We start from the raw sequence: 13,710 nt of genomic DNA, 5'->3' as shown, positions 1-13,710 counted from the left end.
TCTTAGGATGAGGTGACTTTGCATCTAAATATAATAAATGTATTTAATGTGATGAAAGACAACAGTCATCTGAAGGCAATTAGAGAGATACATCACCTACTATAAACATTACTTAACATGCTTTCTGGTTGACTTCATCCTTTGTCTGTATGAACAAATTAAGGAATTTGGAACTCCCCTGACACTTTCTCTCACAGCTTTTCCAAAATGATTAACAAGGAGCTGCTGTGTTTATTCCCTAAACAATAAAAAAGGTAATTGCTAAGACAAGATTAAGTGCTTATGCAGGGATTTGTGCAAACAAATTGTTCTACTGTTTTTACTTTATCAATGCTAAATAGAGTTAAATAACTTCTGTAATAGAACTACTTAAATGGTAGATATAAAAAACAGACCATCATGCACTGCCAACAGCTGCAATTTTCCTATAACGCCTACTATACTTTACTGCAGTCAACAAAATGAAAATATTTTAGAAATACTTAAGTATATTGGCATATACACAACTAAAAACTGATTAGTGCTGTAGCTTGATTTAGCAGTTGTAGCTTACATTTTATAAACATGTAATTTCTAGCGTGTTTTGAGTCCCAAAATCAACACACAAACTATTTGACTTCTGGTTGGTTAAAACGTGGAGCAGGTTACTGTCAACTCTGTCGCTAAGCAGTGCTAGCAAAAAGTTTGTAATTGAGTCATAACAGTTGTATTTAATATAATGGTGGTTGGTTTTGCCACCACAAACTACCAAAATTCTGTATTTTTTTGTCTCAGAACAATACAGCTTCATTACAAAATTGATGTTCAACTAAATGAACTCACAACTAAATGATGCTCACACAAATAAATTGTTTATCCTTTGGAACACAAAACTGTTACAAGGTTCCTATTATATCTTTAGTACAAGGGTTTGATCCCTCCAAGCAATATACTCTAGTGTCTCCCTTAAATTCACATCAAAGCCAGAAAACCCCTTTCAAAGGAGGAAGAAATGCAAAGAAGAAATTCTTAAGATAACTATAAATTCCTGCTCTGTGAAAGCTACTCCCTTCTGCAGCACTTAGTAAGAAAAATCTTTCTGGCCTTGAACCTGCAAAGATAAGCTATAATGATCAGCTGGAGTTCATGGGGCTTCCATCGCACCAGCACGGACCACCGGGTACAGCTCTGCACCTGCAGGAGCTCTGCTTTGGGGTTGGGGCTTTTTGTTTGTTTTGGGGTTTGGTTTGTTTGTTTGGGGTTTTTTTTGGGGGGGTGGGGGAAGGGGTTTCGGGGCGATGGTGTCTAAAGGCGAGAATCAAATTGAATGTTGCAAAGATGACTTGCAAAGGGTGGTTACAGCCAGCCCGTGTCAGCCTCTACAGCAACACCGACAAAAAGGGGGGTAGGAAGGGGGTCACATTTCCAAAATGGGGGCTTTATTCCCTAATAGAGGAACTGCCAAAACAACCCCAAGCCCTATTTAGACCAACAACCCTCTCGGCCCTTTCTGCCTCGCCCCGTCCCCGGTTACCGCGGTTCCGCCGCGCCGCTGCCCCTGCCAGGCCCGGAGCCGCTCCCGGCCACAGCCGCGCCCCTGGCAACGCGGCCCGGGGGAAGGACCGAGGGCGGCCCTGCTTAGGGAAAGAGGAACAGGGCTCGGTGGCTGAAAACGAGCAGTCTTCACAAGGGGAAGCTCACAGAAACGCCGGGGTTTGTTGTTTTTGTTTGTTTGTTTGTTTTCACTTCAAATAAACATTTAGCTGAGAATATTTGCTCACGTTTTCTCTCAAAAATAAAAAGTCAGAAGAGGCGAGCAGAGCAGATGGCACCTTTACCCAGCCAGGGTTTCCTTCTCCCCCCAGAAGCGGCCAAGGCAGCACCCCCGCAAAAGCAGCCTTCCTTGACGGCTGCTGAACTGCCTCCAGCTGAAAGAGCACCTCCTCCTCTTCCTTCTCACCTTTCATCCAAACAAAGTGGATAAAAATGGGAAGAGAGGAACTGAAGGTTGCAGTAGAAGAAAGTTAGACCTCTGGGTGCACGGGAGCTGCACGTCATTTTCTCTGAAGACCCTGTGAGCTTCAATCAGCCTCTGGGGACAGTGCCATTGTGCACCATTTCTGTACTCAAAAGTCAAAAAGTACTTTACCTTTTTCAGGAATGCTGACCTAATCGTGTTTTCCAGAGAAGAAAATAAAGAAACTAGGGATAGTACTAATTTTTCCTGTCCTTGTCCCTGTGTGCCTGCTACCATTTCACTGCTGCTGCCGAGGACACAGAAACCCCCAAGCAGAGGGGGGGGTTTTGCCAGTGTGGATCATGCTGCTTCAGGGTAACCTCATTCTGCAATCCCAATCTATTATTTTTGATGGGTTAGATTTGTACTGGGCAGTCTTACGTACACCCAGAGGAAATTCTGGCACGTTTTACTATCCACTGCAAATTTGAACAAAAATATCACCTTGGATTTGTCCAGCATTCGACTACAGCCTAATCTGTCCTACTACTGGAGTGGCGTGCAGATGCAGGAGTAAATGCTTGTGAAACTTTGTCCGAACTCTCCTGAGCGTCTGCTCAAGCACACTTCCCCATCTCTAGTCCTGCAGTGCCACAGCTGGTTCGGGAGTTACACTTTAGCTGCTTCTACACCCTTGGTGATGGGGAGGGAGTGCTTATACAGCTCTGTACCACACATCTCTGAAGTTATTTGCCCTTTAGAAAACACACTTTATTCTGATGAACAAGAGTAACAAGAAAAGAGACCAAAAAAAAGGATGAAGTAAAAACATCATGTAACACTGAAAAAGAGCAGGTGCAACACCCACTCTTCAAGCCATTTGACTGAGGAAAAAATACCTTATTACAAAATCCTCACACTTTAAAATGCTTTACTCTTGTTTGCTAGGATTTAAAAGTTGAGTTCTCAAAAGAATTTCATGTTTCTTTTTCCTTAACAGGGACAGGAAATAATTTGGGAAGGGTTAATTTGGGATTTTTACTTCTAAATAATTTCAAGGAGTCATTTTCATTAATCAAATTCTTCATGTTGTGTTTCATAAAATATGTGGAAAGGATGTTCTCAGCCTTTCTGAGCAAATCTCCTGAATCTAAGGACCTAATAAAGCTACACCAACTTTTGAAAGAAAAAGTAATTTTAAAATTGCTACAAACTTTCCCTTCCATGAAAATGCTCAGTGTTGAGAAAAGATGCAAAAATTGATGGGTGTTATGAAACCCCAATTCCAGCATCCAGTATATTAAAAACTGTACCAGCCGATATTCTGTGTCTATATGAGAATGGATGTGTAAAAATAATTTCAAAACCAAAAGTCACAGGATGATGTCCCTGGGATCCACAATCTTCTGAAGGAAATAACCTGGTTTTACAACCCTGGACTTCCCCCCTGGACAAAGGGAGTGGTGAAAGTGCAATGCACATATGGGGGAACTAATCAGGCTTGGGAAAGAAGTGGGAATCTGTGTAAGGGAAAGCTGCTGGTGCTGATGTATTAGGTTGTTTTCAGTTTGAGGAACTTAAACCAGACACAGAGTCCTTGAAAAGTCTAAACTCAACCCATGCAGCTACTTTGCAAATCCACTGTATGTGGATCTTAGGTTTCCACATATGTATGAAAACTCCCTGATTTGCCCCAAGCAAGGTAGTTCCTGCTAATGCTTCCATCACAATCCAGCAAAGCAGCAGCAAAACTTCCAAGGCCCAATCTAACATCATGGAGGCAAGTCAAAGTTGCATATCCAATACATGACAAAAGCACTCAAGTGTAGCTCTAACTCAGGATTACCTGAAAACAAGACTACAACCAACCATGGAAAAATGGCCCTTCACTGCAAGTTGTAGGCCCTTCTCAGTCTGGAGGAATTTACCTGTCTCCTAATTCCCTAACCTTAGCCCAGGGGCACACACACCTTGAGTGCTCCTTGAGGGAGCGCTCCTGGACCCAAACCCTTTTTCCTAATGGTTCTGCCTTTTACATAGGTCCTAGACTAAAATTAACAATTATATGTTATATAAATCATCTAGGACCAGAACTCAGTGCACTTCCTCACCTATGACAATTAATGATATTTTTTTGGGAAGTGGGAGATAAGAGATGAAACCTATTCTGAATGCAACTGCATGAAATGCATCATCAATCAGTCCCTTCATAAGAGTCACTTGGAAGGCATCAGCCTTACCATGGTAGTGTGAGACCAATCAATCAATTAGTTAACATTACGAAAGCAAATTAAAAAGCCCATATCTTGATGTATCTTACCTCAGCTTTTAATCTGTTACTTCATTAGACTTGGAAGAAGTAAGCAGAATCCCAGGAAAAATAAACTTCTACAAGGATGAAAATTTTTCTTCACAGGGAGTTTGAAAGATTATTATGATGTCACTCTACTGAAAAGTGATACAACAGAAGCAGCACACAAGTACTGAATATGTTTATTCACTCTAAGTTATTGTAAGAGGACATTTTATATTTCTTTCACACTGAAAACAAGGTCAGATGAGCTAAACCTCACAAAAGCACTGTAAATAAAAATCCTTCTCACAACATGTCTGAAGAATTCACAACTGCAAAGCTGAGGCAGAATGTGGATTAATCCATAAACTAACTCATAATTCAAGTAAAAACACATGTAAACGGACTTTTTATTTTCAGGCTGTTAGAAACAGAAGTATATCAGCAAGAATAGAAATGTACAGAAGTTTTCAAAACCTTTTTTAGGAAAAAAAAAACCAAAACAGAAGCAAACAAGAAAACATAAACAGTCCATGTTATAGGATGTTTTCCCTCACATGTGTTCTGCCACTAGCACATGAAAAAGAAAGAAAAGGACCACTTTAACCAGCACATTCTCAGTTTTATTTTAAAATCCTTAGATAAGTGTTAGGTGAATTTCAACTTACATTTTGCTTTAAATAAAAATAATTATAAGCTTTTGTTCTGTAATTTTGGGTAAACAGAAAGCTGGTAAGCAAACAAACTTTAGTGAAAAAAACCCAATAGTTCTGTACAAGATTCCATTTTGGAATTTTTATTTTAGACACAATTAAGGGTTTCTTTTTAGATTAAAACCATTTCATAGAGTAATTTTCATGCAACAGAGTAAACTTTTTTCCTATGCTGTTTGACAGCACAGGAGATAAATGTTCACATAGAACAAGCTGTAACCATGAATGCAAATAACACAACTTTAAAGAAACTGTTTCAACAACAACAGTTAGGGTTTATGGGAAATCAACAAAGTGTGTAAACCAAAGTGTTTTGGAAATATTTTAGTTACAGTACGAGTAAAACCAAAATATTTCCATTTTTACTGGAATACATGAAGCATCTATCAGTTCTAGAAGTGGCTTTGGAAATGACATCATTTGCTGCACCAACCTTAGTAAGTAAGTACCAGATACATTGAAGAGATACGCAATCATTTTTAAGGTTTTGAAATTTTAACAGGAGTACAAGTAGCATAAAAATTAGAAAATTCCTTATTATTGTCCTGTCTTGTTACAGAAGTATGTTTTATGATACCTATCTCTTGCATCTGTATCTTTCAAAACCTCATTGAATAAATACACTTTAGAGGTTTATGCATAAGATCCATTTCCTAAGAAAAAAATTCAGGAACTAAGACCTGAATTACTTTAAATTGGTTTCCCCAGCCACTGAAATAGTATAACAATGTCTGACTTGCACAAAATTATATAATTTATTTCAATATTCTTACAGTCTTCTACTCATACAATCAACTTATTTTCCACATCAAGCAATTTATTTTAAGAAACCTTATATACATAAGAAATTATTGTAGATGTCTTACAGGATAACTTACCAAGTATTCAGACAGATGTGTGTACTGCTTTTCACTGTGCCTGTGGCATTATCTTCCTCCTATTTCCTCAACAATGAAAGTCATCATCAAAAACTGACTTACAAATACAGTTGCTCAAAAGTTAAAAGACAAAAATAAAAAGTAAAAAACATTTTTTTGTTGTGGTCCTCAGAATTACTGAAAATGCCTTTGGCTTTTGCCATAAATATTCAAATGGCATATGAAATGAAAATCTCAAAAATTTGAATGTACAAATCAGTAGCTCCTGAGTTATGCTGTAGAAGCATTTTGGGCAATCAGTTGTAACACAGATGTATAGAAGGAACTTTCAAGTAAAAAAAAAAGTTATATTACAGCACATGCTAGTTTTCTAACACATGCTTCAGGTTATGTTTTTAAATTCCACCTAAATCCAATAGGTTCACGTTGGCATTTCATGAAGCTGTATTACAAAAGGTAATTAACACTGAATAACTACAAAGAGTTTCCTATTTTTAAGTAAACTGTAGCAAACCCATCAGAAAAGCACTGTGCCTCACTGGAATATGTCTTCACAACTTTGTTGTGTCATGGGAGACTGTAACATTGCATTTCAGCAATACTGATGTTATTTTTTCTTTTTTTCATACAATCAATCAAACTTTTACAAAAATATAGCTAACCAACAAACATAAAAGTATGCTGCATATTTAGTTCTGCCTAGAGATAGCACTTTGCAATTACAGCTATAGAAGTCAAGCATTTGGAAGTTATGGCTGTACATTCCTTACACAGCCACATAGTCACACTGTATTACCACATAAACTTCTCTTTGAGAGGGGCAAAAGATGTAAAGTGCACTTTTAATCAACAGGAGAATGAAAGACTTTTTTTCAGTATGACATCATGTCATACATTAGCTTTCATATGCTAAGCTAGGAATTACATGTCTTGTAGTAATTTTCATGACTCGGTAATACTGAGCAAACACGACTGCATCTCCTAATTGATTTTGGATTTTGTAGGACTGTATTTGTTATTAATTCATATTATTAATTTACCCCAATCTGCATTGTGAGTTCCCAGAAGTAACAGCATGAAAGCAACCTGGGCACAGGGACACAGTAACAACCAGTAAAAAACTATATCAAGTTTCTCAGCATGTGTAAGGATTGTGTAAGAGGCAAATCTATTTGTCAAGGGTGGCCTCAACAGTGACTTTCTCTTCTTGTTCATTATATTCCCTTACACCTCTCCAGCAAATTAAGTCAGCACTTTACAAACAATCTGAGCACAGGCAAAGCATATTCCGTCCCCAGTTGCTCTCTGAGCAAGGTATGATGTTCTCACTCCACATATTCCACAACTTCCATCTCTCTGTTCTTGACCCAAAGTTGTTGCTTCAAAATGCATTTCAAACAAGCTAACAGCATTTTCAAAGATGAGACACTGAGGCTCCAGTGCACAGACTCATCCTGTCGTTTACATATTTGATCAAAGCACTAAAGCTGGAGTGCTGTTGAGCTCTCTCCAGTCAGAAACCTTCAGCAGTCTGACCTTCAGCCTTCTTGACTAGATTTTTCATTTCTGCAGTTCAATCAGGTGCCTAAGGATGAGGATTAATTCACCCTGGAGGAGTACTGTAGGAGTACTAAGCCAAAGACACAAAGGAGATAAGACCAGTAAACCCAGGCCTCAAAATTATAACCCTCCCTACAACTGCCTCATGAAATTCCTTGCATCTTTGTTTTTGAATACTTGACCTTGGAACCTTAAAATACTCTTTCATATTTAGGAAGAAAATAAACACAAATGATCAAAGTCATCAGCATTTGAAACATATTTATCCACTGTATAGATCTTTGTTCTATGAACATAACAAGCAGCAGCTTTTGAGACCAGAGTAGAAGAGTAGAAATGAGCACCTAACAACTCCAGTTAACAGGAACCTGTATGGCATATGCTTCTCTACCCTGTACTCCTGTGCAAATGGGGTTGTGTATCCTCCCTAAAAATTAAGGCATCCTTCTTAAAAAACAACCAGCCAAACAAAAACCCCCAAACAAATACATTTGGAAAACAAAGAGAATTACCACAACAGAAGGAAGCAGCAGGGCTTGAACCTCATACTGCTGACAGGCCACCTGCAGATCAAGTCTGCATTAAATCTAAAGTCCAGTTAATGCAACTGCTTGGGTTTCATTATTATTTTTTTTGTTTGGAGAGGCTTTTCTCTGTGCTTCCTTTTTGGTAGAGCTTTGTAAATAAACAGTATCTTCAATATTCTTAAAATGAGATTGTCCTTTCTCCCACTAATCTTCCTACCAGATGGGACAACTCTCCCACAGGCAAACTGGCTAGCAACATTCACTTGTGCTTTAAGACTGAAATTCAATTTTCAATTCTACATGAATGTTTACAAGCTGCTACCCAGTAACTTATTCCTTAATGTAACGCAAACTATCCTCAAAACATCAAAAGAATCTGTCTGTAATTAACTTCTGAATTCTCTAAAATTCTAGCTTTCATGCAATGCATGAAATTACATGGAGCACAAATTATTCCAAAATAAGTAAATTCATGCTAATGTGGCACTGGGGAAATTGTTTCTGAAGCAAATTTTTCACTTGTAAAGCTTTCACTCATTAAACTCATACTCACTGATGAAGAAAAAATATTATGGACAACTAAATATTCATCTTAAAGATCTGCTGACTTTGGACAATAGGAAAACAAAATGTATTGAAATGCAGATTGAATTATGTATACAAAGACCGTTTATAAATATGTGCACAACATTAAAGTCTTCCACAGGACAAAACCAACAAATCACTTGGGATGAAAAAGTGCAAACAAAAGAGAATCTTTACCGAAGCAAAGCATGGAACAGAGAAAATAGTTGAAGTCGGACTTAATGTCTCTTTCAGAATATTACAAATCATTTAACTAGAGACCAGCATCAAACTGAATTACCCCATATTTTCCACTTACCATCCACTCAGGTTCAGAAGCCTGAATTTGCTCACCTTGTCCAGGTTTCAGGCCAACCTGAGTGTCACATTTCAATGTTCTCAAACTACAGAGAGGCGCAGGATGAAACTTATTCAAGGCTTGATGAAACGGGACACTGTATTCCCATTTTCTATCTCCTGTCAATTTTCTATAGTTTAGATCACCTTTGAAGAGAAGCAAGTTTGACTTCTGTAGCTCAGCATACAAGTCAGGAGCAACTTCACTCATATTGGAAAAATCATGTGGTAAAGTCCAAAACATGTGGTCACAGAAAACCCAAACTCCCTTTTTCAAATTGCCCTCCCAGTTTACCCCACATCTAGACATCCACATATGATTAGCTGACCCCAGTTGTTTAATAGTCCAGTTAAAATCATGTTTTGTGGTATCTGATACATACCATGGAATACTTTTTCCATGAAAATAGACTTCATCAGCTAGCTTTGACGACAACAAGAAATCAGCCAACACAAGATCACTTACAAGTTCAAATCCAGCATTATCCAGGATTATGTCAACTCTAACATTACTTCTTTCTGTTCTATTTTTTTTGGCATTTACAAGTAGTGACCAAACTTTTTCCATATCATTCACTAAGATGTAAGGTACCATGTTTTCCAGGGATTGCAAAGGACTAGATTTCTGAGAGCTGTCTTCACCAGCTGAAAAAGAAAGGTCACACTTATTGCCCCACAATGACACCTAGAAGGAAAAAGAAAAATAAGAAAAAGAAAAAATTACTAAGTCTCACTGTAGTTACATTCTCAACTTCACATACACTGAAGATTTTGTTTCCTTGTTTTTGTTTTAGGTAATAAAGGCTCTAACTCCAAATATTCTTCCAAGCTTTAATAAAACTCAACTTCTTGTACAGGTATATCAACATAGACAAGATTTTGTGGAAGAAACCAAACAAAGGTCTGTATTTATACAAGCATCAAAAGTGACAAAGATGGAAGATTTAGATCAACGTAAACACATTGATCACACAGCTCAAAACAGAAATATTCTCCATACTGCAATTCCAAAAAATATCAGCGGTAACACAGGAAAAGGAATAAAAAAAAGCAGATTTATTTTTTATTGCATGCAGCCAAATAATTATTTTAGATATATGTATTTTAAGCACTCATTAATGGGCCCTTTGTGAAGATCCATCAAATACTTGGAGTACACTGTTGCCAGCTACTGGACTTATATGTAATCCTACCATACTTTAGGGTTTCTACCCAAAGGCACTGTATTCCAAGAATAATGCTGTAAAAAAGCTTTTAAACGACTTCTGACCCAGACTGACTTCTAATTTTTCCTCCAAAGAAGTCAAAAAACATTTAAATTGACAACTAAAATTAACTGTTTTAAGAAATAATAGGTAAATATCAAAAAGGTCATCTGGAATTTGACTTAAAATGTTTAAGAGGTACTGGTTTTGAAGGAAGAATTGCTGGGTTTTCATATACACAATGAAGACCAGCAGTGAATTAAAAAGCATTGAATTTAAAACAAGTACCCAAAATATAAATATTTTCAGAATAGCAGCAATAGTAGTAGGGTATAATAGTAGCAAAAGTAGGGCTATCAGGACTTCATCACATTTTTACAAACAAAAGATCTATATTTTAATTCTCATATGAAGTTCAAATTCTTTATAACCTCAAATTCTTGTTTGTGTCATAGGAGAGATATTTTCAATTCTTGTGGTAAGCACTATCAGTTTACCTGCAATAGCTTAAAAAGTTCCTCCTGAAGTTGCTTTTCATCTAGATCCTTGATGTTCTTAAGAAGTTCCTGAAAGTAAGTGCATAAGGCAATAATAGCTTCTTGGGATTCAAAGAAATTTTGAGCCTTTCCTTCCTTAAATACGTCAAAGTTGTCAATAGGTGGGCTAAAAAGAGAAGAACAAATATGTTGACATACTTCCCACATTCTTCATTACAGCACATGCAAAGGAAGCTCAAAGGTCAGCCTCTTTAGACTGTACTACAGGCCTTAATTAGATTTTCCACTTCTAATTTGTCATACTGGATTTTCACATATCTCCATAACAGCCTAATATTGCATTTTGGTAAAACAGACGCTATGCAAGGCATCTTTATATAGCAATATATTCTGAAGGTGAACAAGTATTCAATCACAAATACTCTGGGAACTGCACAGACAGTGAGCATTTTGAACTCCAATCTTCAGACAAGAGATTTAAAACTGTAACATAGAAGTGAGCTAAAGTCAAGAAAAGCTGGCCTGATTTTAAATGTGTTACTGTGTGCTGGAGTGTACTTCCCATACCAAATTCTCATCCAGTTAGGAAGTTATTCCTATGAAAGTCTTAACTGGGATTCTGGAAAATTACCATGACAAATGACAATGTTGTAATATATAAAAATTATAGGCCAACCTATTATGAGACGTATTTGCAATATGACCTTTCAACAAATGACTGAACTTCCATCCAAGCATATGCTTAAGAGCAACTAAACAATGGAGATCAAGAAAGTTAAAAGTTAAAAATGAAAAGTGTCTGCTCAGCTTTTTAAGTGCAATTCAGCGGATCAGCCTCATATTTGAAGCTCTTGGTTCAAGAGTTCAGATTACACAACATACCAGTGGAAACTGAGTCCCATTATTGTGTTTGCATCTCCACAACACTAAGGGTAAATCCGGTACTCGGGGAGCTTTCAAATTTTTTTGGCAGCAATGGGATCTTAAACTGTTCATTCCTACCCCATGACGTTGTACTGGCACATCTCCATGGTACCAGCACGACAAGTTTTTCCTGCCCAGTTATTTTTAACCAGTATCAGCTCCCAAAGTTCGATGCAACACATGGGCTGCAAGCACTGCTGTAACTAAGAAGCTGGTGTAGAATGAACAACAGGGGCTGCTTAAGATGGGTCTACTGCTATAATAAACAATTCTCAAATGGTAACTTCAGATTGCAAGCAGCAACACAAGTTAGAATACCCAACAGATTTGTGGCTCTCATATTCTGTGTTTAATGCTGAAGAGAAAATTCTAGACCAACAAACCATGTAGAAATGCTACATGGTTTTCATATCTCAATTTACATTAGTCTGCAAAATCAAACTGTACAGTCAAGCTCAAGAGTTTTCATGTAGACCAACTACCAAAACTGAAGCATCAAGCAAGGTTCAAATTCTGCTAAATATAATAAGTAAAGGTATTAATTTTAAATCTGATGTGTAAGCTGGGGAAAAGGCGGTATGGCAAAAGCTTAAGATCTTCCTTTATCTTACTCCTCAGCTGTCTTTTTCCCAAAATAAAAACGGGAAAGAGCAATGTTTTGTGAAGTAATATACCAAGCCAGTAAATACTTACTTCTGTGCTAATGCTGCATGAATTCTTCTATACATGTAACACTCTACGTACAGCCAAGGGGACTGAAACCAACTTGGTTCTCCATTTCCATTTGGTAAATTTCTTTGGTAGTCCAGGTATTGGTTCCACAGCACAGCATCGGGCAACTCATCTTCCAAAGGGGTCACTGGCTTGTCTGTTTGCAGCTCATTCCGCAGTTTGGAGAGGAAAGATATAGCTCTCTTCTCTGCTTCAACACCCTTCTGAAAAAGTGGAGAACAAAAGTTCCTATTCTGTACCTTTATTCCTGTAAAAGACACAGATCAACTGTTCATGGAATGTGCAAAGTTTTAATTGCCATATGAGAGTCCCTGACAAATCACAGCTTGATTCAACGAAATATATTTTGGTGAATAAAGCTCATTTCAGATCCAAGATCCTAAAATGAATTCCATATGGAACTTCTTTTCAGATTGGACTTTTTGCTAATTAGAGGTGAAGAGAGTGTTGAAACACAGTCATGTTCAGAAGGTGTTACTGTCTATCACACACTGCATCAACACAAAAACCCAAGTAAGTGATGCAGTTGCATAAGTGACAGATCAGACGCAAAAGGTTAGACAGAAAGGTGTGTTACAGAACTAATAAAAAATAGCTACTAGAAAGAAATTATTTTTTTTTTAAATCAGACAAAAAGATTGAGACAAGCCTCACCAGTAAAAACAAGGCAGAGTAAAGTTTTCAAGGGCTAGAGGGGAATAAACATCACAGCAATAGGGACCTTACTCTTACCTCACCATGTTCTTCAAAAAATTCATTTTTATGTCGATGCAAAGTATCAATAACTTTTGTGAGGATCTGGGGAAGTCTGTCTTTAATTGTAAAATATGCAAAGGATCTAAAAAAGAGAGGATCAGTATTTTATTATTGCAGCAAAGGATGAAATTGCTTCAATTTTTAAAAACAAATGCAAGCTCTTCGTACTACTTTGGACTGGGGTAGAGTTAATTTTCTTCACAGTAGCTGATATGGGGGTTGTGTTTTAGATTTGTGCTGGAGACAGTGCTACCAACACAGGGATGTTTTCCTTATTGCTGAGTAGGGTTTGCACAGAGCCAAGGCCTTTTCTGCCTCACCCCACCCCACCAGCAAGGAGGCTGAGGGTGCACAGGGTGTTGGGAGGGGACACAGCCAGGACAGCTGACCCTAACTGACCCAGAGGCTATTCCAGACCATATGGTGTCATGCTCAGTGGTGGAAACCTGGAGTAAAAGTTGGCCAGGGAGCCACTCCCACCAGGGAGCCTAGGCATCAGTAAGTTCATGGTGAGCAATTGCTTTCATTTGCCTTACTTGGTTTTCTTGGGTTCTATTCATCTTTGCTCTTTTCATTACGATTTATTCTCATTTCAATTATTAAACTGCTCTCAACGCCCAAGTTTCCTCATTTTTACCCTTCTCATTCACTTCTCCCCACCCCGCTGAGCTATGTGGTGCTTTGCTGCCAGCTGGGATTATAACACAATTTGTATTAAAAGTCACTTGATGTGCCCTTAAAGCAGTGGACAGCAAAAAAAAAAAAAAA

At 37.8% G+C, this 13,710-nt stretch overlaps 1 protein-coding gene across 3 annotated transcripts in view; it reads right to left on the bottom strand.

Annotated features, from left to right (window-relative positions):
- The window catches only part of LOC129118949 (damage-control phosphatase ARMT1), a 46,582-nt gene that overhangs the window by 32,023 nt on the left and 849 nt on the right, over positions 1-13,710 (bottom strand). Inside the window, exons 2-5 of one of the 3 annotated variants that reach the window (XM_077175381.1) lie at positions 12,919-13,024; positions 12,148-12,389; positions 10,531-10,696; positions 8,791-9,513 (exon numbers count right to left, since the gene is read on the bottom strand). In XM_077175381.1, the coding sequence (XP_077031496.1) occupies positions 8,791-9,513; positions 10,531-10,696; positions 12,148-12,389; positions 12,919-13,024 (1,237 nt within the window). Of the gene's footprint in view, positions 1-1,513; positions 1,580-4,413; positions 9,514-10,530; positions 10,697-12,147; positions 12,434-12,918; positions 13,025-13,710 lie in introns of those variants that run through there. The other 2 variants (XM_077175380.1, XM_054630591.2) reach the window with 2 other exon arrangements.

This window comes from Agelaius phoeniceus, chromosome 3, assembly GCF_051311805.1.
Source record: "Agelaius phoeniceus isolate bAgePho1 chromosome 3, bAgePho1.hap1, whole genome shotgun sequence".
Classification (NCBI taxonomy): Eukaryota; Metazoa; Chordata; class Aves; order Passeriformes; family Icteridae; genus Agelaius; species Agelaius phoeniceus.
This window is presented reverse-complemented; position numbering and strand designations above follow the sequence as displayed.